Source organism: Jaculus jaculus, chromosome 16, assembly GCF_020740685.1.
Source record: "Jaculus jaculus isolate mJacJac1 chromosome 16, mJacJac1.mat.Y.cur, whole genome shotgun sequence".
Lineage (NCBI taxonomy): Eukaryota > Metazoa > Chordata > Mammalia > Rodentia > Dipodidae > Jaculus > Jaculus jaculus.
Window position 1 is genome coordinate 64,572,441 of NC_059117.1, and position 27,831 is coordinate 64,600,271.

Below are 27,831 nucleotides of genomic sequence, written 5' to 3' on the forward strand. Positions count from 1 at the left end.
TCGGGTTCTCACACTTGCACAGCAAGCACTTTATCCAGTGAGCCATCTGTCTCCTCAGCCCCAACTTGCTTTTCTGAGTTTGCTGCGCCCCTCTGCTCACTGGAATGCCTCCCACTGGGCACCATCTCCTCCATCACCTCTAGAAGTCTTGGGCTGTGGGACAGCTTGATCCCCAAGTGTCTACCTGGCTGTCTGTGTGAGCTCTGTGAGCTCAAACCTGACTGCCCCCTCCTGTAGGGAACAGGCCATGGCCCACTTCCTTCTGTGTTCTCAGGACCCTTCTGGCGTCTGATCACTTAGGACCACTTCCTTCACATTGGGGCTGGGACCTCCTGAGCCCCCCAGGGCACTGGAACTCCTAACCTCTTCAGGGCAGCTGCCACGTGCCCCACACCGTGGATTCTTTACACAAAAGCTGGCCCAGCAACCCTCCACATAGCCCATTGCTGAGTGATGTGGACAAGAACGCCTGGGCCTGGGACAGCTGCCTTGAGGATGGTGACAAAGCCTGGATGAAAGCTCTGGGCCTGACTGTGAGATAGAGCTGGTTACAGAGAAAGCGGCCGGGGATCAGAGGTTGTGAGGGAGAGTAAGCCACAGAAAGGTTTGGCCTCATGACTGAAAGTGACCGGAACCACAGAACGGTGTCAGAGTTGCTAAGTCAGGAAGGATGGTGGAGTGACAGGGGGAGCTACTGAGGCCAGATTGGGTGGCAACCATTCTAAGGACTGCTGAGTTCTGTGCCAACCCCTGCTGACGGTAACTGCCACATTTAGGCCTGATGGAGACCAAACCCAACAGACACCGACATGTGGAGGAGGCGAGAAACCCTCAGAACTTCAGTCCTGTCCCTTTCTGGACTCTGGATGGCACGGCCATTTGCAGCATCCGTGGCCAATGGCCAGTGTGGGGCTGGGGCTGAGCCAGGTCTGTTGTTTCCCAGCTTCCCCAGCCCCAGTAAATGGACCACCCCCAGCCACCGCTGAGCCTCTCTGCCTCTTTTATCTGGACCATCACCTCCACCCCAGAGAGTTGGACTTTTGGAAACCATGACTTTAAAAAGTTGTTCTGAAGCTGCTAAAGAGGGACAGCTGAGAGTGTGGGCAGTTGGGGGAGGGGGACAAAAGCCATGAGGAATGAGAATTAGAATCTAAGAGATCTTCATACTCAACTCACTCCCATCCTCCAGGAGGGGAAGATGAGGCCCCAGTTGGGAGGGAATTAACCTGGCAAATCCAGACAGTTGACCGCCCCGCTCTCCTTCGAGAAGTCTGGGATACCCTGGAAGGCCTCTGTGCCTCCATGGATCCCACCAACTGGCTACTTAGGGGCTTTGTGCTCCCAGACCTAAGGCAGCCTTGAAGCTTAGCACCTGTGCTATTCAAAACCAGGCTGTGTCCAGTGTGGGTCCTCCTGGGCCTCGCCAGTAGTGGGAACTAGGAAGAAGCAGCAGAGAAAACAGCAAGAACTCTGGACCTGGCTGGGCAGAGGCCTTTTCATGTTCCCATAAAGAGACAATGGCTCCCTGAAGTGCCTGAAGTGGGGTTCTACCTCCCTGTGCTCAGTGACGCTGCTTTTATTTTCCTTGCATATGTGTAGGTGGTATACATAGGTGTACGTGTGATCACGTGTGTGTGCCCAAACGTGTGTGTACATGCTCATGGAGGCCAAAAGTTGAGTGTCTTCCTCAATTACTCCCCACCTTATTTTTTTAAATATATATTTTTTCTATTGACAACTTCTATACTTACAGACAACAAACCATGATATTTCCCTCCCCTCCCCCACTTTCCCCTCATAACTCTGCTCTCCATCATATCCCCTCCCTCTCTCCATTAGTCTCTCTTTTAATCTGATGTCATCATCTTGTTCTCCTGTCATGAGGGTCTTGTGTAACCACCTTTTTGGGTTTTCCAAGGTAGGGTTTCACTCTAGCCCAGACTGACCTGGAATTCACTATGTAGTCTCAGGGTGGCCTCGAACTCATGGTGATCCTTCTACCTCTGCCTCCCAAGTGCTGGGATTAAAGGAGTGCACCACTGTGGGTACCTGGGCCCTGGGGCTGGCCACAGGCCCCCAAAGAGTCCAGGGACCCATGGGGACCAAGATTGTGCACATGTGATGAGAGAAAGAATTACTACTCTCAGGAGACAGTCTCGGTGGACAGCTTGGTTTATCGTCAGGGAAATGGGTTTAAAGCAGTTGAGGTGGAAAGAGGGTCCTGAGGGGATTGGATGTACCAGGCTGCTTGCTGATGCCTAACCAGGATATGGGGACATTCATTCCAGCACACAGGCAATGAAATGTGGTACAGGGGGCGGGGCTGTGCAAAGGTGCTGGCTGATACCATATAAGGAGTTTCCTAGGCAACTGGCCAAAGGCCACAGGGTTATGGGCAAAGCCTAAGTCTTATCTGAATGTCCAAGTATCCTGTACTTGGAGAGGGAGTGGGCTTATTTCCTGCAAATCTCAGGGTCTGAGATTTTGTCCGGGGGTCCAGGCTCACTGCGACCCCCAAGAATGGAGGGAGGAGCTCCCCTGCTGGGCCGGTCCCAGAGATACCACTGGTGGTTCAGGCTGTTGCAACCTCTCCATAGCCTGGGGCTTTCGTGTCAGACAGCCTAAGTTTACTTTAACCCAGGGCCTTGTTTTTATAATGGGGAGGTGTCATCATATTGAGTGAACTTCTCATAGTCTATCATAGGCTCAGATAGGGCTAGATGGTACTCGAGAAGCTCATTAGTAGCAGCCTTAGCAATATTAGTTATTTGTTGTCTGAGAAATTTGATGAGGCAGGGGGCTCCAACAGGGTTCCTATAGCAAGGAGGGGGTAAGCAGGGGGAGACACCAAGTGACTAAAGGGTCAGAACACCAGGTGATGGGGCCCTCAGGCTTGCATCGGTCAAGCAGCTCCTTGTGGAGGTTTTTGAGAGTTTTGACATCTTGTTCAACAACATTTGACCCATCAACTAGAAAACGACGCTCTTCTCCCAAGACCACACGTGTCCCCCATGTTCAGCAGTAATGAGGTCTAAGGGTCTACGGGTTTGAAGTACCCCACCCGCAAGAGAGTTCAGTTGTCTCTGAAGAGACTCGAGGCTGTCGGTGGTGGGTGTCATGGCCTGGCCACGCTTGTCTCGGAAGTCTCCCATGGGTGGGTGGCCTGGGCGAGAGCGGCTCCCGCAGCACCGGAGGCACCAAGGGACGGCGTCAGGCCGAGGCCCACCAACGGAGGGCTGAAAATCTCTCTCTTGGTTGGTGCAGGTGGAGCTGATAAGGCGGCTTCCCGTTCCTCCTAGAGATACACCTGCGGGACAAGCAAGACTGGGGAACAGTAAGTGGGAGAGGAAATATTTATGCATGGAGTGGTTAGCCCTTCATGCCATTGGAGAGCGGGTGTCTTGACACAAGTGGTCCTGGTTAGGGAACTATTGAGGAGCATTCAGCTCTGGTTGGCTTAGAGCTGGACGGGCAAACATACCTTGACCAGAATCAAAGAGGGGAACATCAGTAAGGCGGGGCTGGGAATAGCTTGTTATAGATGTAGGGTATTCAAGGGTGGCATTGATAGGAACTGCAGTTAGCAGAGGACGGGTAGGAGATGCACAAAGAAGCAATTAGAAGCATTAGGACGGTTAGTAAAGGGGAGAAGGCCGGCCACATATTGGCTATATTGTGTCCATGTTATAGTGGCTTGTATTTTTTCTGTGACTTGTTTTTCCTGTGAGAGAATGTGGTGGTTGGTTTGCACTGGGCGGAAAGCAGGGATAGACTGTCTAGAAATAGGAGGAGTGCAGAGGGCCATGATGAGTAGAAGACAATGGCATAGAGATTTCCCATCACCCCACCCTCCAGCGTTCAGTCCAGGGGTCTCCTGTGGAGAGTGCACATTCTCTAGTTTTCCAGAAGGCTGTGAAGACAGCGTCTGGATGCCAAAAGCATCAATGACACAGTAGTTGTATCGGCATCCTCCATAATAGTCCTGGGCTTTAAGGCACTCTTTGAAGGTTTGGCGAAAGGCAGAGCATCCCATGCTATTTACGCAGACCACAGACTTAGATACGGAAGGTGACGGTGTCTTGGCAGCCCTTAGTAGGGCAATATCCTGGGCCAGTGACTTTCTTGACACCTTGGTAGGTCTCTCGGGCTTCAAAGTGTCATCCTGGGGTGGGGGGGAGGCAGGCAAAGAGAGACATTTGCATTGGAATGTAAGATTGTTAAAGCCACCAACAAAATGGTGGAGAGGGAGGCCTGTGGCGGGCACATGGCTTTGGCTGCATCCAGGACATCATGGATATCCCCCCAGGGGGCTCCCTTTTTCAACCAGCAGGGGTGTGCTTTCTCCATTTCTTCTGTCTCTGATTGGTCAATGTCAGGCTAGCCATCTCTTTGGGGATCTGACAGGAAGTTCTTTAAAAATGATGGTGGGGGGCTGGAGAGATGGCTTAGTGGTTAAGCGCTTGCCTGTGAAGCCTAAGGACCCCGGTTCGAGGCTTGATTCCCCAGGACCCACGTTAGCCAGATGCACAAGGTCACGCACGTGCCTGGAGTTCGTTTGCAGTGGCTGGAGGCCCTGGCACACCCATTCTCCCTCTCTGTCTCTGTCTCTGTCTCTCTCTCTCTCTCTCTCTCTCCCTATTTCTCTGTCTGTTGCTCTCAAATAAACAAATTTTATTTAAAAAATAAATAATAAAAATGTCTGGGCGTGGTGGCGCATGCCTTTAATCCCAGCACTCGGGAGGCAGAGGTAGGAGGATTGCCATGAGTTCAAGGCCACCCTGAGATGACAGAGTTAATTCCAGGTCAGCCTGGACCAGAGTGAGACCCTACCTCGAAAAACCAAAAAAAATAAATAAATAAATAAAAAATAAAAATGATGGTGGGAATGTGGATCCTAGCTACAGATGATTGGACTCCTGTGTGAGTAAGAAGAAAACTCAATAGCAAAGGCCAGTAAACTAGAAAAGAGATATAAAGGAAAGAGAAAGGAAGGGAGGGGGTACTTAATAGGATGGTATTATATATATATGTAAGTAGAAGAATAGATTAATGGGGGTGAAAAGGCCCAAAGTGAGGTCAGGGGAAGAGATTGAGTAAAGGAAAGGTGGAGGGAGGGCTAATCAAAATCTAAGAGGATATAAATAAATCATATGGAATCCTAATTCTTTGGACAATGGAACACTCAGAAGCCATGGATTGTTGCTAGAAAATTTTCAGTGCCAGGGATGGGATACCTTCCAGTGAGTTGTTGGCCAGGGAGGTCCCAAAACATTATAGGCCACTGCCAAGGCCCTTGGTTTCCCACCAGGCATAGGTGGTAAGACCCTATTGCTGAAGACTTCACATTCTTGGGCTGCAAGGCCACTGAGAAATTCTGCTGGAACTGAGCTGGTAACCTCCTCCATGTAGACCAGCTGACAAAAGGCTGGAAGAAGCCATTCTGCATGCAGTTCAATGGGAGAAAGAGAAGTCACCAATGAAGATACTCAACAGTGGACACTGCAAGCCTTCTATTTGGCCAGCCAGATCAAATGAGCTAATGCGTACAATAGTGGCACGTCTGTCATGTTGAAAACCAACTGCCCTCTAATTGGACTGCAGGCCCGCCCCATGGGAGTGAATACATGCCTGATACTGAAAACTTAAAACAGGAGTAGTCATGAGCCCTACAGATGTAACGTCTGCTGCTGTCTGGCTAAATGTATATACTATGCTTATCAAACTGTCCAGTAAGCACTTTTCTTAATGTTCAAACCCTTATATTAATGCTACTCTCACTTTTGGTAGAGAATCTTCTCTTTTTAGATGGCAGTGACCTTGGGATGACTCAGAAGGCATCATGGTGCTGGAAATAAGTGACCAGAATGCTCAGTACTGTAATATCTCTATCACACCTTCCAAGGCTCAGGGTCCATTGCAGAAGAGGTGGCAGAAAGAATGTAAGAGCCAAAGGAAGGGCAGGACTCCTTACAATGTGCTCCCCCCAGACACAAAATGGCCTGGATATCCATGACCTCACAGTGCCCAACACTACCTACACAAGACCATCATAATAGGAGGAAAAGATCACGACATCAAAATAAAAGAGAGCCTGATTGAAGTAGGGAGGGGATATGATGGAGAGTGGAGTTTCAAAGGGGAAAGTGGGGGAAAGAAGGGTATTACCACGAGATATTTTTTATAATCATGGAAGTTGTTAATAAAAATTTGAAGAAAAAAATGATGGTGGGAGGCTGATCCCCTGGGTGGTAAAGAACTACTGCTGCTCCTTCCCCCCACCCCATTAAAAGTGGGGGAGGGGCCTCCAGGGATTGGGTTTGTTTTTTTTTTTTCAAAGAGGCGGGGGGGGGGTTATTTTTAAAGGGGTTTTTCAGGAATCCATTTTTTGTTAGGGTAGTGGTTGTCAATTTGACCAGGGAAGCCCATTAGGCTGATGACAAATCGAGAGTGGTTCCTAAACAGCCATTGTACATCAGCAAAGGAAAAGGGGGTTATGATAGTGTCAGGTTCCTTGCCCAAGGTTTAGAGAGCCCAATCTTGCCAGGTTTTGATCATGGCCACGAGGGCGTCAATCTCTCTTAATGTAAGTGGGGCACCGCCAGTAGAGGTGTGGAGCCATTACAGGACTCTTTGGGGTGGCATAGCGCTCCCATGACAGCTGGGGAGGAGTTAAATATCACAAGCTGAACGGGCTTTTCTGGTGAATACCGGACAAGTGCCATATCAGAAAACATGTTATTAATCTTAGTTAATGCCTGTTTTGCCTCTGGGCTTGGGGGGCGGGGGAGATGGGTCTTTGTCACTTTTTAACATATCAAATAAGGGTTGGAAATCACTGGTGGGAATAGGAAGCCATGGCTGGAGCCAACTGAGGTTCCCCAGAAAGCTCTGAAGTGAGGCCAACGTAAGCTTCTGGGGAAAGGGGAGCGTGGGTTTAAGAGGCTGGGCAGAGGTGAGGAGGAGTTCTGACCCCAGGAAAGCTATGGGTGGGATAAGTTGGACCTTATTTGGGGCAATTTTGAAGCCTGCCTCAGTGAGGGAAGGTATTATTTAGTTAAGAGAAAGAGAATGGGCAAGCCAGGACCTCTAGCCACTGCAAACATTGAACTCCAGATGCATGCATCACCTTGTGCATCTGGCTTTATGTGGGTCCTGGGAAATCAAACCTGGATCCTTTGGTTTTGCAGGCAAGCAACCTAACTGCTAAGCCATCTCTCCAGTCCACTCCACCTTCTGTTTTTTGTGCTTTGTTGTTGTTGTTGTTTGTTTGTTTGATTTTGTTTCTTCAAGGTAGGGTCTCACTCTAGCTCGGGCTGACCTGGAATTCACTATATAGTCTCAGGGTGGCCTCAAACTCACGGCAATCCTCCTACCTCTGCCTCCCAAATGCTGAGATTAAAGGCATGGGCCAGCATGTCCGGCCCACCTTCTGTTTTAAGACAGGGTCTCTCACTGACCCTGGAACTCACCAATTCAGCTAGCTAGCCAGCAAACCCCACAGTCGCCCTGTCTCTCAGACTGATGTTGCCTTGTAAGTGGGTCCTAAGGATGAGCTAAAGGAAGGCATCCTAATAGGACAATTCTAGACGTCAGTGTAGGAGACAACAGAACGTTGTACTAGACCCCTGAAATCTCACCTGTAGACAGGGGCTACCTCTGCCTTCAATAAGCACCAGCCTGGCTGTCACAGGTTGCTACCCTAGTGGGGAAGTGGGCCCTGGGGCTTCTGCTCCTGGTGGGGCTTCTCCAGGACCCCAAACCCACCTGGAAATAGTTCTTTCCTAGGTCCATGTCAAGTTCCTCAGAACTGGGTCCCAACAGGCTTTGGCCATCCGCCTCCCAAGCTAACGGGACAGATATGTGATGTGCTTCATGTCAGACAGCACTGGTTCAAGTCGCAGCTCTGCCACTTGTAACCGGAGCTACCGGAGTAAGGACAGCTTATCTGACCTTACTTTCCTCACCGCTCAGTGGGCCTGAGTCAACTGTGTTGGTCCACAATGCCAGAGCATCTGTGGTCCAAGCCTACTGGGGAAGTTGTGTGCAGGCAGTATTCAAGGGACCCAGAGGCCATGGGCAGCTGCAGAGAGCAGGGCGCAGTGGGAAGTACCTCTGCCTGCTTTATCCATCACTGGGTCTGCCATGGTACGGGGCTGTTTGCCTGCCCCCTCCCGTCCCTAAAAGCAGCTGACACAGCATGGACATTGTCTCTCTTTAATATGGTGTGACGTGTGTCTTGTCACAAGGAATTGACATGTTCAGGGGGGTGTAGCTGGTACGATGCTGGCCTCTTCTTGTGCCATGTTCCCACAGGATGACTGCTGTGCCAGCTGGGATCTCAGAAGATGTCAGGGATGATATAGTCAGTGTGAACACCATCAATCAGCCCAGCTCCATTGTTGTGGACAAACCAGCAGGACACCTCTGCTCCACGTCTGGGGTCCTTGCTGTAGTCTTTTTGTATGCCCCTGAGAGTAGACAAGACAGGTGGGGTTACCCTTTGGATCTGGCAAGGCTTTCCCTCTCAAAGAAAGTTCACCTCACCCATGTAGCAAAAGCCAATGATGGTGGACAAGAAGCAGCCCACTCACCTAGTGACCATCAGCCGCCGATTCTTTACCACCATTGTGGCATGTGGCTTTGCAGGGTCAGAGCCTTGGTGGAGATCAAACACTTCAAAATCAAAGGGGTGGAGGAATTGTCCTGGAAGCCATATTGGAGGAAGTGGTTACCACCTGAAGGCCAGCTGGCTCCCACCTTGTGCTTGGCCAACGCTTACTGAGGGAGCAAGTTGCTAGGACTTTTCTCATTTTCATTGTTTCTGGTGTTCTGGCATCAAAAAGCCACCTTATGCTGGATGTGGTGGCGCACGCTTTTAATCCCAGTACTTGGGAGGCAGAGGTAGGAGGATTGTCATGAGTCCGAGGCCACCCTGAGACTACATAGTTAATTCCAGGTCAGCTCAGCCTGGGCCAGAGTGAGACCCTACCTTGAAAAAAAAAAAAAAGCCACCTTAAGCCACATGTCAGGCATAGTGGATCACATCTATAATCTCAACTTTCAGGGGGCTGAGGTAGGAGAACTGCCTTCAGTTTAAGACCAGCCTGGACTACAAAGTGAGCTCCATCCAGCTCAGCCTGGGCTAGAGTGAGACCCCACCTCAAAAAGAAAAGCTACAGGGGCTGGAGAAATGGCTTTGCACTTAAGGTGCTTGTCTGCAAAGCCAAAGGACCTAGGTTCCATTCCCCAGGACCCACATAAGCCAGATGCACAAGATGGCACATGCGTCTGGAGTTTGTTTGCAGTGGCTGGGTGCCGTGGTATGCCCATCCTCTCTCTATCTCTCTCTCCTCTCTCTGTTCCTCTCTCCTCTCTCTCTCTCTCTGTCTGACTCTTGTCTCTCTCAAATAAATAAGTAAAATAAAATATAAAAAAAAATAAAAATAAAAGCTACTCCAGGCATGATAGTACAGATCTTTAATCTGAGTGCTCAGGAGGCTGAGGATGGAGGATCTCTGTGAGTTTGAGGCCAGCCTGGGACTACAGAGTGAATTCCTGAACAACCTGGGCTAGAGTGAGACCTTGTCTTTCAAAAACAAAAACAACACACACACACACACACACACACACGTTAAACCTAAGTATTTTCCAGGAGTGGTGGTGTACGCCTTTAGTCCCAGTATTCAGGAGGCAGAAGTAAGAGGATCTCTGTGAGTTAGAGGCCAGCCTGGGACTATAGAGTTCCAGGTCAACCTGGGCTAGAGTGAAACCCTACCTAAAAGAAAAAAAAAAGCCAAAAAAGAAAAGCCACTTTAGATCCCTTGTATTTCTAGGCAGCCATGCCTCCTGTCCTTTTAGCCAACTCCAAAGGGATCTGACTGGGATGGTACTTGGGGCAGTGCTTCGTGGAGAGCAGGAAGAAGAACAGGATGGCTGTATAGGAGCAGGTGGCCTTGTCCCTCCCGCAAGATAGCCGGAGTGCTCTGGGTCTTGGTGGTGGTGAGTTGGGGCTCTTCCTCGCTGGTTCCCAGGTTCAATGGTTTTCATCTCACTATGAGTTTGATAGTATTTTTAAGGAATGAGACCCTCACCAGACAACCTGTCTTCAGAACTCTGACTGTTGTAAGCTACAGTGAAGACTGGCTTATTCTAGAACCCACAAGTTCCAACACTCCCGCCCCAGCACTGCCCACGTGGCCGGCCATACCCAGCAGTCCCTGTGTCCGAGCTGACATCCGGTGACTATCCAGCACATAGAAGCCCAGGAAGTCCTGGTGGACCCTGCTCCCTTTCCACATTCGGTGCAGGACAATCTCAAAGGTGACGCCATCCACAGACACCACAAGGTTCCTCTTCCTGTTGATGGTCACCACCACCCTGCAGGGCCAGGGAGTCATCAGGACAGGGGTGGATGCCCTGCCCCTCTCTCTCTCTCATTCAGCTGGCCTTATCCTTTAGAACCCAACTATTATGACCAGACCCTCATGACCTACACTCTCAGGGTGTTAGGAACTTTTGTTCTCCTCCTTGGTGTGACTGTCCTATATGGCTTACAATGGACCAAGCCCTGAATCAAGTTCTCTGGGCAAATAGAAATCTTCAATGCTCACTCTGACCCCATGAAGGACCAAGGCTCAGAGAGGGTTAGTATCTTTTCCAAGATCACACAGCTGGCAAACAGTGGAGCCAGGATTAATATTAGACTAACATCCAGCCAGTCTGATATTAGAGTTAGTAGCCTGTGACTACCACTGGTCACTCATACCTTCCACCCTGAACTCAGTCGACCTTTTCATATAGCTATGCTATCCAGAATCAGGCTCTAGTGCCCAGCAGAGTTAGTTGAATAAATGAATGAGTGAAGGAAGGAACAGGTTAGGTGCCAAAAATAAAGAAGCCCAGAGCACTTTGATTCAGCACAGCAAGCAGATGAGAGGCCTTCTGGGAAGAAGTAGCCTATGTGTTGGACCTGGAGCTGGCTTTGCTTGGGGGGAGGGGGCGTGGGGATGGAATTCAGGCTTCCAGGCCTGGAGCACATGACCAAACCCCAAGGGACATGGAGAGTGGGATGGGTCAGTGTCTGGCCTGCCCACGTAAGTCCCATGGGCATTGGCTCCTGCCACGATGTGTGGGGGGTGTGGGCTCAGTAGGTTCAGACAGCAGAGCCAGCACCGAGAGCTTCGGACTTTGACCGACACCCTCCTCCCCTCCCAGGCCAGCCCCACTCACTCATCCTGCCGCAGCGTCGCCTGGTCCCGCCAGGAGAACACGGGTCCACCCGAGCTGGGGTTCAGTGTAATGTTCTGGGGCGTCACTTCCAGCTGAAAATCTGACATGGGGTTTGAGATTCCCAGTCTTCCGAAGTACGTGCCCTCATGCTGCCCAGGATTCCTGGCTTCGTTGCCAATGAGCTGTCCATTCACTGAGAAGCCTGCAGCGGGGTGAGGGCGCACTAAGTCAGGGAGAAACCACTGCTCTGTCTCCTTCCTGGGAGGCGTCCTAAACGCTACCCGAGCCATGCCAGCTTCAGGGTCTCACCTTCAGGGATGGTGATGGTCCTACTCCCAAGATCACCTCCCTTTCCTTAGTGCCTCCCTCCTAACTGCCTTTGCTGCCGCTATAGACACCCCGTAGTCTATTCTCCCTTCTGGACTCCGTGGGAGGTCTGAACCCCTGAGGACAGGGGCAGACTGGCTCCCCCTCTTGCAGGGTCAAGGTTCACAGCAGGTGCTGGAATGCATTTGTGAGGGCTTTCCAAAGAGGTCTCCTGGGACACTGGGATCAACCAGACGGCCCTTGCCCATCTTCACTGTCTCAGTACAGCATGTCTCATGCTCCAAAATTACTAAGCATTTGAATGCCTGTGGCTGTCTCCTGTGAGGGTGAGAAACGACCTGCAGATGTGCAGTCAGCTGTCTGAGCAGGGAGCGAGAGCGAGAGGCAGGGAAGCACTCGCCCATCACGCAGCCCTGCACAGACGCACTTTGAGGCTCTGCACAGCCACTTTGTAGGACAGTGGGATAGGACCCGCATGATCTGTGTGGTAGTTTGAATGGATGTTCCCCAATAGATTCAGGAGTATTATTAAAGTTTGTAACTTGGGCTGGAGAGATGGCTTAGTGGTTAAGCACTTCCCTGGGAAGCCTAAGGACCCCGGTTCATGGCTCAATTCCCCAGGACCCACGTTAGCCAGATGCACAGAGTGGCACATGCATCTGAAGTTCGTTTGCAGTGGCTGGAGGCGCTGGTATGCCCTCTCTCTCTCTCTCTCTCTCTCTCTCTCTCTCTCTCTCTTTCCCTGCCTCTTTCTCTCTCTGTCTGTTGCTCTCAAATAAATAAATAAATAATAAACCAAAAAAAAAGCTTGTAACTTGCCAGGCGTGGTGGCACATGCCTTTAATCCCAGCACTCAGGAAGCAGAGGTAGGAGGATCACCGTGAGTTCGAGGCCACCCTGAGAATATATTGTTAATTCCAGGTCAGCCTGAGCCAGAGTGAAACCCTACCTCAAAAAAAAAAAAAAAAGAAAGAAAAAGAAAAACAGAAAAAGAAAAGAAAAGAAAAGAAAAACTTGTAACTTGATGTCACTGTGAATGGATCCTAGCATTCAGTCCTAAGGTGTTTGGGTAGACCTGGAATTCTAGTCTAAAGGTATGTATGATAGTTTGACCATATGGCTCCCAATATATTCAGTGTATTTTTAGCTTGTAGTTTGGATCTGCAGCCACCTGGCTGGAGGAGGTGTCATTGGGGCAGATCTTAAGGTGTGGTGGTAGGTTTGAGATTTCAATCTAAAGATATGTTAAGTGTGCCTAGCTGGAGTTCCTGGAGTGTGCTGTGCTGTATGAATTTTGGCTCTTAGCTTTTTCTCTCTTTGCCTGGTCCTTTAAGAGGGGGTCCAACTTCTACCATTATGGAACTTCCCCTGGATCTGTAAGCTTCAATCAATCCCTTCCTCCATAGCTGAGCCTGATCTGGAAGTTCAACTCGGCGAGCCTAAAGCTGTCTGCTATGGTATGCAAAGCGCATGAGTTCTGCCTGGGGTTCCTGGATGTGCTTGCTGGTTCTGGTGGTGACTTTTCTCTGAGCGTGGACCTGTGAAAGGGGGCCAGCTTCTTATGCCATTATGGAACCTTCCCTGCATCTGTAGGCTTCAAATAAATTCCATTCCTCCTATAAACTGTTCCTGGTTTGGAAGTTTATCCCAGCAACCTGATGCCGTCTACTACAATTTGCAAGCCTGGTATGAGACAGAAACACGGGGTTCCTCATTTAAAATATAGTTAAGGATGTCAAGACAAGAAGTATAAGACCCTCATAGGTGTAGGTCTGTGCGCCTGCAAGAGTCACGTACACCCATGGGGCCAGCCCTGGGTGGCGTCCAACCAGAGGTACGGAGTGAGAGGAAAGCCAACGGGACAGTGTGCAGGGCACTGGAGGCCACCCCTCAGTCCTGTCCCTGGCTGAATCTGGAGGGTGGCGAAGTTCTGGCCCTTTCCTGCCCATCAGAGGGAATGCTACTCACCATACCTGTGTCAGGGTCGTGCACCAGGCTCAGAATCACACCAGGCTCCTCGTTGATGTTGAAACACAGGTTGTCCTCTTTCTGTGGCACGTGGATGATGAAGTGGGGGTCAGTGTCCACTGGGAACACAGCATGGAGTCTGTTAGATTAGGCATCGGACCAGTGGAGCTCCACAGGGGGTGCCAAGGAAAAGAACCTCTCAGACTCCCCCAGGGACTCACCGCCTGTCACTCGGCTTGGCAACTTGTCGACGATGGGACTGTTGGCTGTAGGAGAAGGCTGTCCAGCTGACAGCACAAATGCTGAGGATAAAATAGATACCACTGAGGAAGGGGGTAGCCAGGACTTCTGGGGGTGTGGATCAACTTGCTAGCACTAACCACCCAGGTGGGCTGGCCATAGGTGGCGGGGGCCACAGAGCATCACATGCCCTCAGTTGGCTCTCAGGATATGTGGACCAAGGTTTGGCCCTGCATGGTGAGTTGGCACCCTCTATTTCTATTTCCCACGGAGACCTGGGTAGGAGAAGCCAGAATTTCACTAGGGGGCCCTGTCCTAAGGATCCCCAGTGAGGAAGTGAAGAGAATGTGGATAGATGATAACCCTGGGGCTTTTGCTTAAGGCTGAGTGCTCAGCCTGAGGAGTAGAGAAGGCTGCCACTTACTCCTTCTGGGTCCCACCATCTCTGTAAAAGACAAGGAAAAAGAGCAGTGTCACTAAGCCACCCCATCCCACCTCCAGGCCATGAGTGTTCCTTGGGCCAAAGGGAACTGGTCGGGACCCAGCCCCCCTGGGTTGAGTGGATCCGCCTAGTGGTCCCCATCTCCTCACAGACACAAGCGCAGATAGAGGGGCCCAGTGGAGGTTCCAGGGAGGACTAGAGAGATTGTGCTTGGCAAGCTCATGAAGAACCAAGGGCTCTGTGGTGAGTTTGTGATGGAGTGGGAAGAGCAACTCAGGGAAGAAGCCCGAGAAGTTGGTGTGCCTGGAGGCCAGAGCACGTATCACCTGCCTGTCATGGGAAGCCATTTGCCAAAACCAACGTGACTGTGACTGACAACTCACCCAAGGGCGGAGAATCTAGGAATAAAGGGGAAAAGGAAGATAATTAAAGCTCAGGAAGCTAGTGGATCGGGCCCACCGCCTGCCCGATCACAGACTTCTGCTTCCCTACCATCTGGAGACTTGTCAATGGTGGGCTCTAACCCGTCCTGGTCTGCAAGGCCTCTGATGGTCATGGAGGTCAGCGGAGTCACAAATTGATAATCCAGTGACATCTTCAGGATCTGGGATGATAGGTTAGCCTTCTCTTTTCCTTCCAAGTTCTTTCTGTGTGCAAGACAGGTACTGGCTCCAAGTGACAGAGTCATGTTTTCCCCCCAGTCCTCTACCCATTTGCTCACTTGTTCATTTCCTCAACAGCACTCAAGCACCTGAAGTGTCCTGCTCAATGGCTGTGGCTTCAGGGTCTCAGGACATTGTCCCCCAGAGAAAGCCTGAGGGGTCTGTCTTACAGATGGATACACAGAGCACTCTTGAGCCTGGGATTATTCACTCATTAAAAGGGGATGATGAAGGGACTCTCTCGTGGGTGGTGAATATTAGTGTGTCCAGACACCTGAACCCACAGCAAGTGGCAACCAAGGCAACTCTGTCTCCGGGGAGCCCCTCCCACATGGAAGACCCACAACCCTGCAGGCCAAGCATTACCTTTTTTTTTCAAGGTAGGGTCTCACTCTAGCCCAGGCTGACCTGGAGTTCACTATGGAGTCTCAGGCTGGCCTCAGATCCTCCTCTCTCTGCCTCCCAAGTGCTGTGATTAAAGGTGTGTGCCACCACACCCGGCTAGAACTTTGTTGTTGTTGTTGTTGTTTATCTCCCAAGGATGGAGGTAGTCTGGGGTGGACAGTGCCTGCTCCTGACATCTATGGGGGCCCTACCGCTTAGCCAGAAGCTCCTGAATGGTGAGGTAGGCCCAAAGACGCTCCACATGGTTCTCCAGCATGTGGCCACGCTCTCGGAGCAATTTCTTCATCTCTTCTTCATCCACTAGGCAGGTAGTCTTGAATTCCTGCCCCTCCTTAGAGTGGAGATAGATAGGAAGAAAGGCTGTGTGCCATGATATGATAACCCTTGGCTAATGCCCGAGTTTTTGAAGGGTTCCCCATGCTCTGCCCTCTGCAGTTTCATTCTCAGTGTCACCACCGTTCTGAAGCCTGCTCTCCTCCTCCTCCTTCCGTCCATTCATTCAGCCCACAGATGTTGATGATAGCATGTGAGGGATATGTGGGCTTGGCCTAGGCCCTGGGATCCAGTGGGTTTGAATGCTCAAGCCTATCCTCATGGGGTTACCCTCAACGAGAGAGTTCAACAAGTGCCTGCGGTTTCTGCTAGGATCCACTTCTCCAGAGATCCACTGATTTCCCACCAGGCTGCCCTGCTCAACTTGCACAGGCAATATACCTTCCGTTCTCAGCTATGATAATGGAGCCCACCTTCCAAGGTATCGTATGCATCAGGCCCTGCGCCTGGCACTACATGGGCTATTCTGTTTACCTCACATGACACCCAAGGGCAGTGTCCTTTCCTTGGTACAGGAAAGGAAACCAAGGCCCTAGTGACCCAGACAGGGCAAGGCCAGGATCTCGATCAGCTCTCCTCCCTCCAGGCCTGAGTTCTGAATGCCCAGCCCACCACAGGCTGGCATCAGTGAGACCAGTCCCCCAGCCCTTGGACCCTCCAGACATGGGCATGGGCACGCGTTCACTAGCACCAACCCTGGAACCCAGCAAGTAAGAAGAGGCTGGACTCTTGCTCTCCTATAACTTTTAGGATATGATGTCAAGAGTACCAAGGGATTGCAAGCAATCAAGGCCACATCGGCGCCATTCCAGCCTGACCAGGTAGTAGACCTGGATATGTGTGGCAGGGCTGGTGGGAAGCGTGATACAGCTCTGGGGAAAGAGATCCCTAGGGGCGGGCAGAAGCGAAGAACAGCAGTGTGGTCTCTCCAACCCCCCACAGGCCACTGCTTACCCCCTGGGCCCGCACATCAGCCTTGAAGCTGCCCAGTTTGTGGTCAGCAATGCGCCCAGCCACCACAATCTCTGAGCCATCGTAGAACTGTTTATGTTGGTGCTTTGTTAGAGCTGAGACCGCATCCTGGGGGTACAGCAACTCCACATCTGTCAGCAGGGGGTTGGCTACTTGGCTGTAGAAACCCTGTAGGGATAGGGGTGTAATGTCAAGCACAGGAGCCTGGGCAGCCGACGGGAGGTCCGCTCACAAAATGGGGTGTTGGGATTCCGCTTTAGAGATGGAACCTGAGGCTCGGGGAGGTTAAGTAACTTGTTTAAGGTCATACAGTTGATTTGCACTGTGGATCAGAGCTTGATTCGTCTTCAGCCTAATGGGTAAATGTCCTCCCAGGACATGATGATGGTATATGAGTGATGTGGGAAGACCTGTAGCTGTTGCGTGGCATCATTGTCCTCATAGATTCTCTGGGCCCAACCGTTGTTCTCCATGGACATGACCTCCAGGAAGTTAAAGTCCAGGTCGTGGCCGAAGCCCAGGTTGTAGAGTGGGAATCTGCCCTGGATGGCACTGCGTATGTTCTTCAGGATCTGGGCACGGTCTGTCTCCCCTGTAGTCACACACCCAGGCAGTGATGAGTGCTGGCTCATAGGCATGGGGAGTCCTAGGACACTCTGGGGAATACCCTCTAGGGGACAAGCTTCCTATCCCAGACCATTTCTACACCTCCACAGGCAAATGGAGGCTTCAGCTGGCAACTGTCACAGCTCCTCAAAGACGCTGCCCAACCATGTGAACGCATCCCAGGCAGAGCCTGACCTGCTCTGAAGTCTCTCGTAGCTCCTTTCCCTGGCCTTTGGGGCCCTGCCAACCCTTACGCCCTTGTTTTACAACATTTTGCACATGTCCACAGTTCCCGGGCAGGCCATACAAGTACAGATCGTTTTTTTTTCTTTTTTATTGAGGCAAGATGTCACTGTACCCCAAGCTGACCTGGAATTCACTGTGTAGTCCCAGGCTGGCTCCAAATTCACAGCAATCCTCCTATCTCAGTGTCCCAAGTGCTGGGGTTAAAGGTGTGTACCACCATGCCCAGTTCACATCCTGTTTTTAGCTTTTCTTTTTTTTTTTTTTTTTTAGTTTAAGTTGCACCCTCTGCCTGCGATTCCTTCCCGCCTCCCTCTCTTCCTTCCAGATTGAGTTCATGACTCTCCTTCTCCAGGAGGCCATCTCACTCCCCTTGGCCAAGTGTCCCTTGTGTCAGAGACACATCTTGGTCTCTTGGCACCTCTTCTCAGTTCCTCATCTTGGGCTCAGCACCAAGTAGGCGCTTAAAAAAAAGTAGTTCACTAAACTCAGCCTTTCAAATCCTGCCCATCTTTCAGGAACCTGTGCACCCCTGTGTCATGCAGAACTATCTGCAGTTCCCAACTCCTGGGACAGCGGTGCACCTTGATGTTCCCACACACATTGTTCTGTACCGTTTTCAGACCAGCACTTGACTTGACCCTGAGCCTTTCTGCCCACAGTGGCCTCGTCAGCAGTTAAGTTTCCAACATCAGCTTGGGACTAACAAGAAAGCCAATGCCTCCCAGGGAGGCCCTCACCCTCCGTGGGCTCGCCGTCTGTCAGCATGATGAGAATCGAAGCGTGCCTGTTGAGTTCTGGGTTGCTTTCCTGGGCTTTGTTCAAGATTTCAATTCCCCGGAGCAACCCCCCATTCAGGTTTGTGGCTGTAAAAGAGAGAAATCAGGCCACCGTACACCCACAATGCAAGGAAATGGAATTGATGCCAGGGTGGTCTGATGGCGTCTCTTACCCCCGGCCACGGAGAAATGCCGCACGAAGTGTTGAGCTGCTTGCAGATTGGCTTTGGATACCTTCACCAGCGAGCCCCTCCATGATTGCACTTGAGACCCAAAGAGGACCAGGTCGAAGTAGTCTTCAGGCTGCATGTCCCCCAAGATCTTAAGGAGGGCCTCCTTGGTCTGCAAGGACAGGACAGTCAGGGGAAGGACACAGGTCCTGAAGGCTATGGGTTGATGGCTTCCATCAACCCATTGCAGTGGCCCGCAGGGTAGAGGCACACCATGAACAAGCAGAGGGGCCAGGCCAGACAGCCAGGTAGTCCCAAGAAAGGAGCATCCTGGTGGCCCCTGGGGTAGGCAAAGGGCACAAAGTTCCCAGCATGAGGAGAAGAAAAGACCAGGAGTTTGGGTGGGGCGGGACTGAGAAAGAGACCCCCTAGGAGCCGTGTTTCTAGAACTCAGCCAGGGTTTCTTGGCTCCCTGGGCAGCGCACTGAAAGCACTGTGGGCCACAGCTAGCCCTGCAGCTGCAAGGTGCCGGTCTCAGGGCAGAGAGTCCAGTGTCACTCCCGCACTCACGGCACACAGCAGGGTTTCTCTTCTGGGCACTTCTCCATCAAGAAACTCCAGGGCTGGAGGGATGGCTTAGTGGTTAAGTGCTTGCCTGTGAAGCCTAAGGACCCCGGTTCGAGGCTTGACTCCCCAGGACCCACGTTAGCCAGATGCACAAGGGGGCGCACGCGTCTGGAGTTCGTTTGCAGTGGCTGGAAGCCCTGGTGCACCCATTCTCTCTCTCTCTCTCTGCCTCTTTCTCTCTCTGTAGCTCTCGAATAAATAAATAAAAATAAACAAAAAAATTTTTAAAAGAAAGAAAGAAACTCCATAAGCTCCTTGGACACTGATTCTCAGTTCTGCCACTGAGGGGACGTTACTGTGCTCACCAGTGTGGATTCTCATGTAAATCGCCCCGCCTCTCCCAGGAGCACAGACTCTTAAGCCCCTCTGGCAGGCAAACTAGCGTGGGACGAGTGATGTGGCTAACAAAGGTTCTGCTGGGCTGGCCTCTCAAAAACCACAGTCTACCTGCTTCACTTTCTGGCCTTCCATGGAACCACTGATGTCAATCACAAACACCAGGTTTTTCCTCATGTTTGTCAGGTTTTGAGGAGCAAAGAAGTGAGCAAAGTGGTTGTTGGCCACCTAGAACAGAAGACAGCCAGTGAAGCCTCTCTCCCAAGCAAACCTCTTTCTCCCTTCCCCCCGGGGGATTCGGCCAGAAGCTTCATGCTCACCAGGAGGTCACAGAGCTTATCTCGATTGACATCGTAGGTCACCTTGAAGTCCCCACTCAGCAAGGATGTTGAGCACGTGGGGCAGGATTGCTGCTGTCCCACAGTGGGACGGAAGAGCACGTGACCCTGGGACAGTGGAGGGTGTAAGAAGTCAGTGGGTGGCAAACAGAAAGTCTAGAGATAACTTAAGAAGCTTTATGTGAGGCTGGAGAGATTTATCAGTGGTTAAAGGCACTTTCATGCAAAGCCTGGTGGTCTGGGTTCAATTCCCCAGTACCAACATAAAGCCAGATGCACAAATGGCACTGGAGTTCATTTGTGGTGGTAAGGAGCCCTGATGCACCCATCCCCCCCCCCCATCGCTTTCATGCTCTCTCTGTCTCTCTATTTGCAAATAAGTAAATAAAAATATTAATCAAAAAATAGGCTATGGAGCTAAGTAGAGACTTCTCAAAGGAAGAAATATGAATGGCATATAAGCATCTAAAAAAATGTTCTACGTCACTAGTCATCAGGGAAATGCAGATTAAAACTACATTGAGATTCCATCTCACTCCTGTCAGATTGGCCACCATCATGAAAACAAATGATCATAAATGTTGGTGGGGATGTGGAAAAAGAGTAACCCTTCTACACTGTTGGTGGGAATGCAATCTGGTCCAGCCATTGTGGAAAACAGTGTGGAGGTTCCTAAAACAGCTAAAGATTGATCTACCATATGACCCAGCTATAGCACTCCTAGGCATATATCCAAAGGACTCATCTCATTTCCTTAGAAGTACATGCTCAACCATGTTTATTGCTGCTCAATTTATAATAGCTGGGAAATGGAACCAGCCTAGATGTCCCTCAACTGATGAGTGGATAATGAAGATGTGGCACATTTATACAATGGAGTTCTACTCAGCAGTAAAGAAAAATGAAGTTATGAAATTTGCAGAAAAATGGATGGACCTGGAAAGGATTATACTAAGTGAGGTAACCCAGGCCCAGAATGCCAAGCGCCACATGTTCTCCCTCATATGTGGATCCTAGATACAGATGATTGGGCTTCTGTGTGAGAAGGAAAAAACTCAGTAGCAAAGGCCAGTAAGCTAAAAAGGAGATATAAAGGGAAGAGAAAGGAAGGGAGGAGGGTACTTAATAGGTTGGTATTGTATATATGTAAGTAGAATGATTGAGATGGGGAGGAGATATGATAGAGAATGGAATTTCAAAGGGGAAAGTGGGGGGGGGAGGGTATGACCATGGGATATTTTTTATAATCATGGAAAATGTTAATAAAAATTGAGAAAAATAAAATAAAAAATATTTTCTAGGGGCTGGAGAGATGGCTTAGCGGTTAAGGCATTTGCCTGTAAAGCCTAACGACCAGCGCTCAGATCCCTAGCACCCATGTATAACCAGATGCACAGAGAAGCTCATGAACATGGAGTTTGTTTGTAGTGGCTGGCGGCCCTGCTGAGCCCATCCCCTCTGTCTGTCTCTCTTCCCTCTGTCTCCCTCTGCTTGCAAATAAATAAGAATATCAAAAAGGTATTTTCTAAAAACTAAAAAGGTTTGTGTATACATGTATGTGGATGTCTGTGTGTGTGTGTGTGTGTGCATGTGTGTATTCACACACATCTGTGTGCTTGCCTGGGCATAGGAATGAGTCCAGTGGGATACTCACCTGTCTTCTAAGTGTGCATACCTATCTGCGGTAGGCAAGAACCCACCCCTTTGCTTTTATGCATCTGAATCATTGGAATTTCTATAATAAGTATCACCATTTGGGCTACAAAAGAAACAAAGTAACAGCAGCACAATAGTGTGAGAAATATCAGTCAATTCCAACTGTGAAGTAAGAAGGCAAAAGGCTACACATCAGGCATAGTGGCATACGCCTATAATCCTAGCACTCAAGAGGCCCAGATAGGGCACCTTGAGTTTAAGGACAGCCTGGGCTATGTACTAAGACCCTCATCTCAAAATTAAAACAAATGAAACCTAAGGCCACAATACTGTGCATGAGAATAAAGCCCATCTGGTTAGCAAAAAGCAGAGACCGGAAAAAAGAACCAGTGGAAGCTGGGATTTGGTGGGAGTGATATTGGTACTCCAGGGAGCTGGTACTAACTTTTATTTGCCACTTCCTATTTCTGTGCTTTCTACGTTTTCTTTAAAGGGCCTTTAATGTTCACTTCTAGTAAGATATAGCCTTGAAAATAATTGTTAGGAAGATGTAGACTCATCCCTTCCCACCAGGAAAGTGAGTATATTAGCCGATGTCCTGAGGTGAGCCACTCTGTTTAAAAGTATCTTGCTTGGGCTACAGAGATTGCTTAGTGGTTAGGGCACTTGCCTACAAAACCTAAGAACTCATGTTCGAATCTCCAGATCACATGTAGTCAGACGCACAGTGACCTAAAGCACGCAATGTCACACATGTGCACAAGGGGGCACATGCGTCTGGAGTTCATTCACAGCAGGCTGAAAGTCCTAACCCATTCTCTCTTCCTCTCCCTCTCTCTCCCTGTTTCTCTCTCAAAATAAAAATAAAATTTAAAAAAAGCAAATTGCTTCTTTTCAATAATTTGTTGAGGAGTGGTATGCAAAGGGTGTGGAAACTTCTGAAGGGCTTCCTCCTGGCCTAGGTTAAAGGCAAGTTGGGAAACAGGGTGCTTTCTGGGCCACATGCCAAACACATGCCAAACTCCTCCAGAACCTGGGTTGGGTCAAGCAGAAAGAGGCAGTCCTTGGGTAGGCACAGACAAATCCAAACTTAGTAGGTTTCCAAGAAAACCAGAGCTGAAAGTCTTAGACCCACACTGTCTGAAGGTGGCTTTTGCAGACATTTCCATTGGCACATTCCATTCCACATTGGCAGAAAGGAAACTGAGGCTCAAGCAAGCTAGGAAGTTACCCTGGATTTGACAGCCAGTAAGTGTGGAGGAGGGACTAGTGTCTCCATTGCCTCAGGGTCTAGGCTTCGCTCAAGTGCTCTGAGAAGCAGGGCATCTGAGGCCTCCAAAGGATTCCAACCATGCAGCTCCTGCCTTTCTCACTGTTACAGTTTGGAATGAAGCACCACCCTCCCCCAAAGTCTCATTGAGGGATTGCTCCCTTGTGAGAACCCTGCTCAGAGGTGAGGCAGTGAGCTGACCCATTGCTGGGTTCCCACACGATTTGGATAGTCCACCTGGCACAGTGATGCTCAGCTATAATCCCAGCACTTGGAGAGTTGAGGCGTGAGTATTGAAAATCTGAGGACAGCCTGGGCTACAATAGTGGGAACTTCTCTCAAGAGAACAAAACAAAATGAAACAAAATTGAATACACTGTTGGGAGGTAGAACTGTGGAAAGTGGTGCTTAACTGGTGGAAATGGGAATACTGGAAGCACGTCTTTGAAGGGCACTTTGCCCTGGCCCTTTCCTGTCTGTCTCTCCTCTCTCTGCTTCCTGGCTGCAAGGAAGGAAGCAATTCTGTTCCTCCATGCCCTTCTCCATGGTGTCCTGCCTCCCATGATGCAGGAACAACGAAGTCAGGCGACCATGGACTGAGATTTCTAAACCCATGAGCCAAAAGAAACCCTTCTTCCTTGAAACAGTTTTCTTCAGGAATGGAAATGGAAAGTCTGACCCACCCGAGAGCAGCCTGCAGCCCTGCGTGATCCTGAGCTCGGCCTGCGTGCCCCATAAACAGTGGGCCACGATGGAAAGTCCCCCAGGAGCCCCCTGCATCGTCCACCATCACACATACCTTTTTCCCCGAGAAAGACTTCTTGATGGTCTGAGCTGCCAGTTCCTTGCTGAGGAAAGAGGCTTGAGCATCCAGCTTGCTAATGCCCTGCGGCTCAAAGATGTCCACGTCGATCTGCACCATTGAAACCAAATTCTGTGCCAAGGCCCATTTTGACTAGCCACACGTCTTAGCCAAGAGCCAGCATGTGACCCAGCTACCTCCTCTGGGCAGCACCCACCTGGCCCTCAGCAGGACCTGGCTCGTCCTTGGTAGCCCAGGAATACTGATTGAAAGGCGTGCTTGCCTCAGCCTCTCAACTCAGCCAGCCCCTCAACCTAACCCCTCGGGCTGTCCAGGACTTGCATTTTACCAATACCCCAGACTTTCTGAATCTCTTGTAATCTCATGGCAGTCCTGGGAAATGCAGAAATCCCCTACCTAGCAGGTGAGCAAATGGAGGTTCATGGATGAGGAGTGAGCTGGAAGATTCAGGAAGCTCTTTCTCCAAGAAGAGCCCATAGGCGCCCAGCCTGAGGTTAGTGCCTTTCCCTCTGTTCTCAGGTGTAGGGTGGCATGGGATGAATGTTGAACCAGTGCTGGGAGCCACAATGAAAGTAGGGGAGGCAAAAATCCCTGCCCTGGGACCTATGGGCTACCTCAAAATGATGCACCAGCTGCTTTGGTTTGACTTTGATGACAATGTCATATTGCATAAGTCTTCTCTTCAGCACCTCCTCATACGTCAGCTGAAATGTGGCCTTGCTCCGAGGACCGACAGTGATGTGGATGGTGAACTGCTCCATGTTTCTCCCTGAAGCTCTAAACCAGCCACAAGAGGAGGCAGACAAATAGTATGTGATATTTCCACCCTTGTCACCTAAAGGGTGGCTCTCAGAACCAATTTTTCTTACTTTATTTATTTTTGGGTTTTTTTTTGTTTTTTTTTTTTTCCTGAGGTAGGGTCTCACTCTGGTCCAGGCTGACCTGGAATTAACTCTAGTCTCAGGGTGGCCTTGAACTCACGGTGATCCTCCTACCTCTGCCTCCCAAGTGCTGGGATTAAAGGCATGCGCCACCACGCCCAGCTCAATTTTTCTTATTTTAGAACCCCTCCCCTCCCAGTTTTCTGGCCCCCTGCCCTTGTCTAAGCTGGCCAAGCTCAGAATTCATGGACAACGTCCCACTTCCCCACACACAAGGCACATCTGGGGCAGGGGCCGGTACATCCCGCTTTGCCCCACCCACTTGTGGGCAGTTTACTTACTCTCCTACCCCCGCCCCCCCCAACCCAGGCTGTGCCCCACCAAGAACACAGCGTGGCTCTCAGCTCTGTCCTGGATGGAAAGAGGCCAGGCCAGAAGTGGCCGGAGCTCACCTGACAAGGCTGGCACTCTCCCCAGAGATGGCTGCTTTCCGGTACTGCTTCCAGGCTGTCACCCTGTCCTTTATGTCCCCAATATAGGCCTTCCCATCTGCCGTGCTGCAGGAAGGAAGGGAGGCCCACTGGGGTGGTGTCCTTCAGGGAGGTGTCCTTCCTTGGATACCTAGGTCCTCCTTGGTTTTGGAGGTATGCTGAACCCAAGAAAGCTATCCACATCACTCCTTGTAGGAGGGGGTCACGACCAGTCTTCTCCTGCCCAGTGCTCAGCGAGCACTCCGTCAGCGAGGGGGGCTAGCCATAGCTACACAAGCCAGATCAGTTCCTGCCTTTCACCCTTGGGCCCCAGGCTGAAAACACACCATCAGGTGGCCCAGATTTCGTCTAAGATGGGTGCTGCGAGCAGCCCTACTCGGGCCTCTTTCCTCCCATCCCTTCTACGTGGGGTTCTTTCAGGAGGGAGGAGAAGGTCTGCAGTGTGACTGAGGCCGGTGGACGGACACCCGGGGGGCGGGGTGTGGGAGCCAGGCAGGGCACGCACATGGCAAAGTCACTGATGAAGGCCGTCTTGGGGATTTCCACATCGAAGGCCACCTCCCTGGCTTTGTCAGCACTGTTGACCACTTGGCTGGTGATGACGTAGTGGGCAAAGCGAGAGGTGACTTTACAGTTGACCTTCAAGCTCCGGATGAACACGCCATTGACTGTCTGCAGTAAGACGTGAGTGAGGGACTTCTGAGCCCACAACAGACTGACTTTTCATCCTGGGGTCCCTATGCCCACTCTCTATTTTTTTTTTATTTATTTATTTGAGAGCAACAGACAGAGAGAGAAAGAGGCAGATAGATAGATAGAGAATGGGCGCGCCAGGGCTTCCAGCCACTGCAAAGGACTTCCAGACGCATGCGCCCCTTGTGCATCTGGCTAACGTGGGTCCTGGGGAATCGAGCCTCGAACTGGAGTCCTTAGGCTTCATAGGCAAGCGCTTAACCACTAAGCCATCTCTCCAGCCCCCTATACCCACTCTAAAGCAAGGTGCCCAGACGCCAGGAGAATTGACCAGTCCTCCTAGGAGGGCCTTTTCCCTCTACCAAAAACTGTGCCATGAGGCATGAGGCAAAGTGCAAACAGATGTCCCAGTTCTAGGGGATGCAAACCCCCTTTCTATGACAGGGCCACAAGTGCACTGCTGGGGGCGGGTGGAAGAAAGATAACCTGTCGTCAAAGCCCAGGCCCAGACCCTTTACCAAGATTCTCACTCACTGTGTCCACAGCCTGTCGCTTCTGTAAAACAAAACCAAAGGCAACGTAAGCAGGACTGCTGCTAAGGGAGGCAGGGGGCCTGCGTCCTCTACCCCCCGGCCCATTGCTGTGCGGAGGCTACTTCGCTTCTAGGTGGGAATGGTTCAGGGCCGTGAGGCAGGGTGTGCTGTCTTTCCAGGGCCCCATCCAGGCAGTTGCCTGTCTATGCCCAAGGGCTCCATCACGTACCTCATTGCCCTTGGGCCTGCCTGCGGCCAGGCCCAGAACGGGCACGGCCTGCAGGGTGAGGAGGGACACCAAGCACACGCACAGCAGCGCCTGGAGCCCCATGGTACCGTCCATGGCCCCCAGGTTCCCGCTGCCCAGTCACTTTCCTCACGGCAGTGATCAATACTGCGCTGGATAAACATGGATTAAACATTAGACACAGCGAAGGCGATAGCTCAGTGGTGAATGGCTTGCCCAACATGGACAAGATCCCAGGTTCAATCCTCACACAGCAAAGATAAATCAAGCAAAACAGGAGAATGAAGCATGTTGGAAATGAGGCTTGACAAAAGCAGCAGCCGAGCGGATGGCACATAGCTGCGATCCCAGCTCTAGGGAGGTGGAGGCAGGAGAATCTGGAGTTCAAGGACAGCCTAAGCTACATAGGGAGTTTGAGACCAACCTGAACTACAGGTGACCTTGTCTGAAAAGGAAAAAAAAAAAAATGGGAACAGAAGATTTCTTCTCGGGCAGAGGACAGTTCTGGGCTGTGTATGGTCCCAACATCACATACAGTGACATTTTAAGAAGTCACAGGTAGGGCCTGGAGAGATGGCTTAGCAGTTAAGGCGCTTGCCTACAAAGCCAACAGACCTCAGTGTGGTTCCTCAGGACCCACGTAAGCCAGAGGCACAAGGTGGCACATACATCTGGAGTTCATTTGCAGTACCTGGAGGCCCTGGCACACCTATTCTCTCTCTGTTTGCCTCCCTCCTTCTCTCTCTGCTTCTTTCACTCTCCAATAAATAAAATTTTAATTTAATTTAAAAAAAAGAAATCACAGGTAAAAGGAGATTTCTACATTTTATTCAGCTTTTTAAAATTTATTTAAGCATCAATAAACTTTTCTTTCTAAAAAATTTAATTTTTTTAAAGTTTATGATTTTTATTTATTTATTTACTAGAGTCAGAGAGAAGGAGACAGAGGGAGATAGAGAGAATGGGCACACCAGGGCCTCTGGACACTGAAAATGAACTCCAGATGCATGCGCCACCACGTGCATCTGGCTTACATGGGACCTGGAGAATCGAACCTGGGTCCTTAAGCTTCATAGGCATGCACCTTAATTGATCAGCCATCTCTCCAGCCCTCAAATTTTTATTTATTTAGTAGAGACAGAGAGAGGGAAAGAAAGAAAGAGATAGAGAATAGGTGTTCCAGGGCCTCCAGCCACTGCAAACAAATTCCAGATGCATGCACCACCTTGTGCAACTGGCTACCATGGGTCCTGGAGAATTGAACCTGGGTCCTTAGGCTTTGCAGCAAGTGCCTTAACCAGTAAGCCATCCCTCCAGCTCTCAACAAACTTTTCGATGACACTTTGGCCAGAGAGGCAGATACGGTGTCTTAGCGTGCTGTGACACCTGACCACACCCACAGTTCTAACAGTGCCAACCCTGGCTGGCAGTTGTCCCATCATAGGTACCTGGGGTAGGCATAGTTGGTGATTCATGCCTTAAGCAAGCTGCTTCACCTTTCTAGACCTTCTCTTCCAGATTTGGAAAGGACGGAAGTCAGTTTCACATGCTTCCAACTGG

The 27,831-nt window shown here is 50.5% G+C and overlaps 1 protein-coding gene across 2 annotated transcripts; it reads right to left on the reverse strand.

Annotated features, from left to right (window-relative positions):
• Positions 1–8,235: 8,235 nt before the first annotated feature.
• Itih1 (inter-alpha-trypsin inhibitor heavy chain 1) lies at positions 8,236–26,367 on the reverse strand. Of its 2 annotated transcripts, none has more exons than XM_004661291.2 (22): positions 26,254–26,367; positions 26,026–26,046; positions 25,304–25,470; positions 24,760–24,864; positions 24,041–24,203; positions 23,403–23,516; positions 19,660–19,785; positions 19,451–19,567; positions 18,380–18,548; positions 18,168–18,293; positions 16,989–17,170; positions 16,561–16,746; positions 15,465–15,604; positions 14,699–14,853; positions 14,590–14,604; positions 14,189–14,209; positions 13,746–13,826; positions 13,530–13,643; positions 11,230–11,431; positions 10,208–10,377; positions 8,592–8,703; positions 8,236–8,468 (listed from the first exon to the last, which is right to left on the reverse strand). In XM_004661291.2, the coding sequence occupies exons 1-22, from the start codon at positions 26,365–26,367 to the stop codon at positions 8,339–8,341; spliced, it is 2,730 nt and encodes a 909-aa protein (XP_004661348.2). In that variant the 3' UTR covers positions 8,236–8,338. The 2 variants fall into 2 exon arrangements, with proteins under 2 accessions (XP_004661348.2, XP_004661347.2); XM_004661290.2 differs by having other exon boundaries at positions 25,304–25,494.
• Positions 26,368–27,831: the final 1,464 nt, after the last annotated feature.

What these genes read in the sequence shown, in the direction of transcription:
- Itih1 (XM_004661290.2), bottom strand. Translation starts at nt 26,367, where the DNA reads ATGGACGGTACCATGGGGCTCCAGGCGCTGCTGTGCGTGTGCTTGGTG. An exon ending in GAGAGTGCCAGCCTTGTCAG is followed by an intron (nt 24,204 to 24,759) that starts GTGAGCTCCGGC and finishes TGGCTGGTTTAG; the next exon opens with AGCTTCAGGGAGAAACATGG. An exon ending in AGCTGGTGCATCATTTTGAG is followed by an intron (nt 23,517 to 24,040) that starts GTAGCCCATAGG and finishes TCAATGGTGCAG; the next exon opens with ATCGACGTGGACATCTTTGA.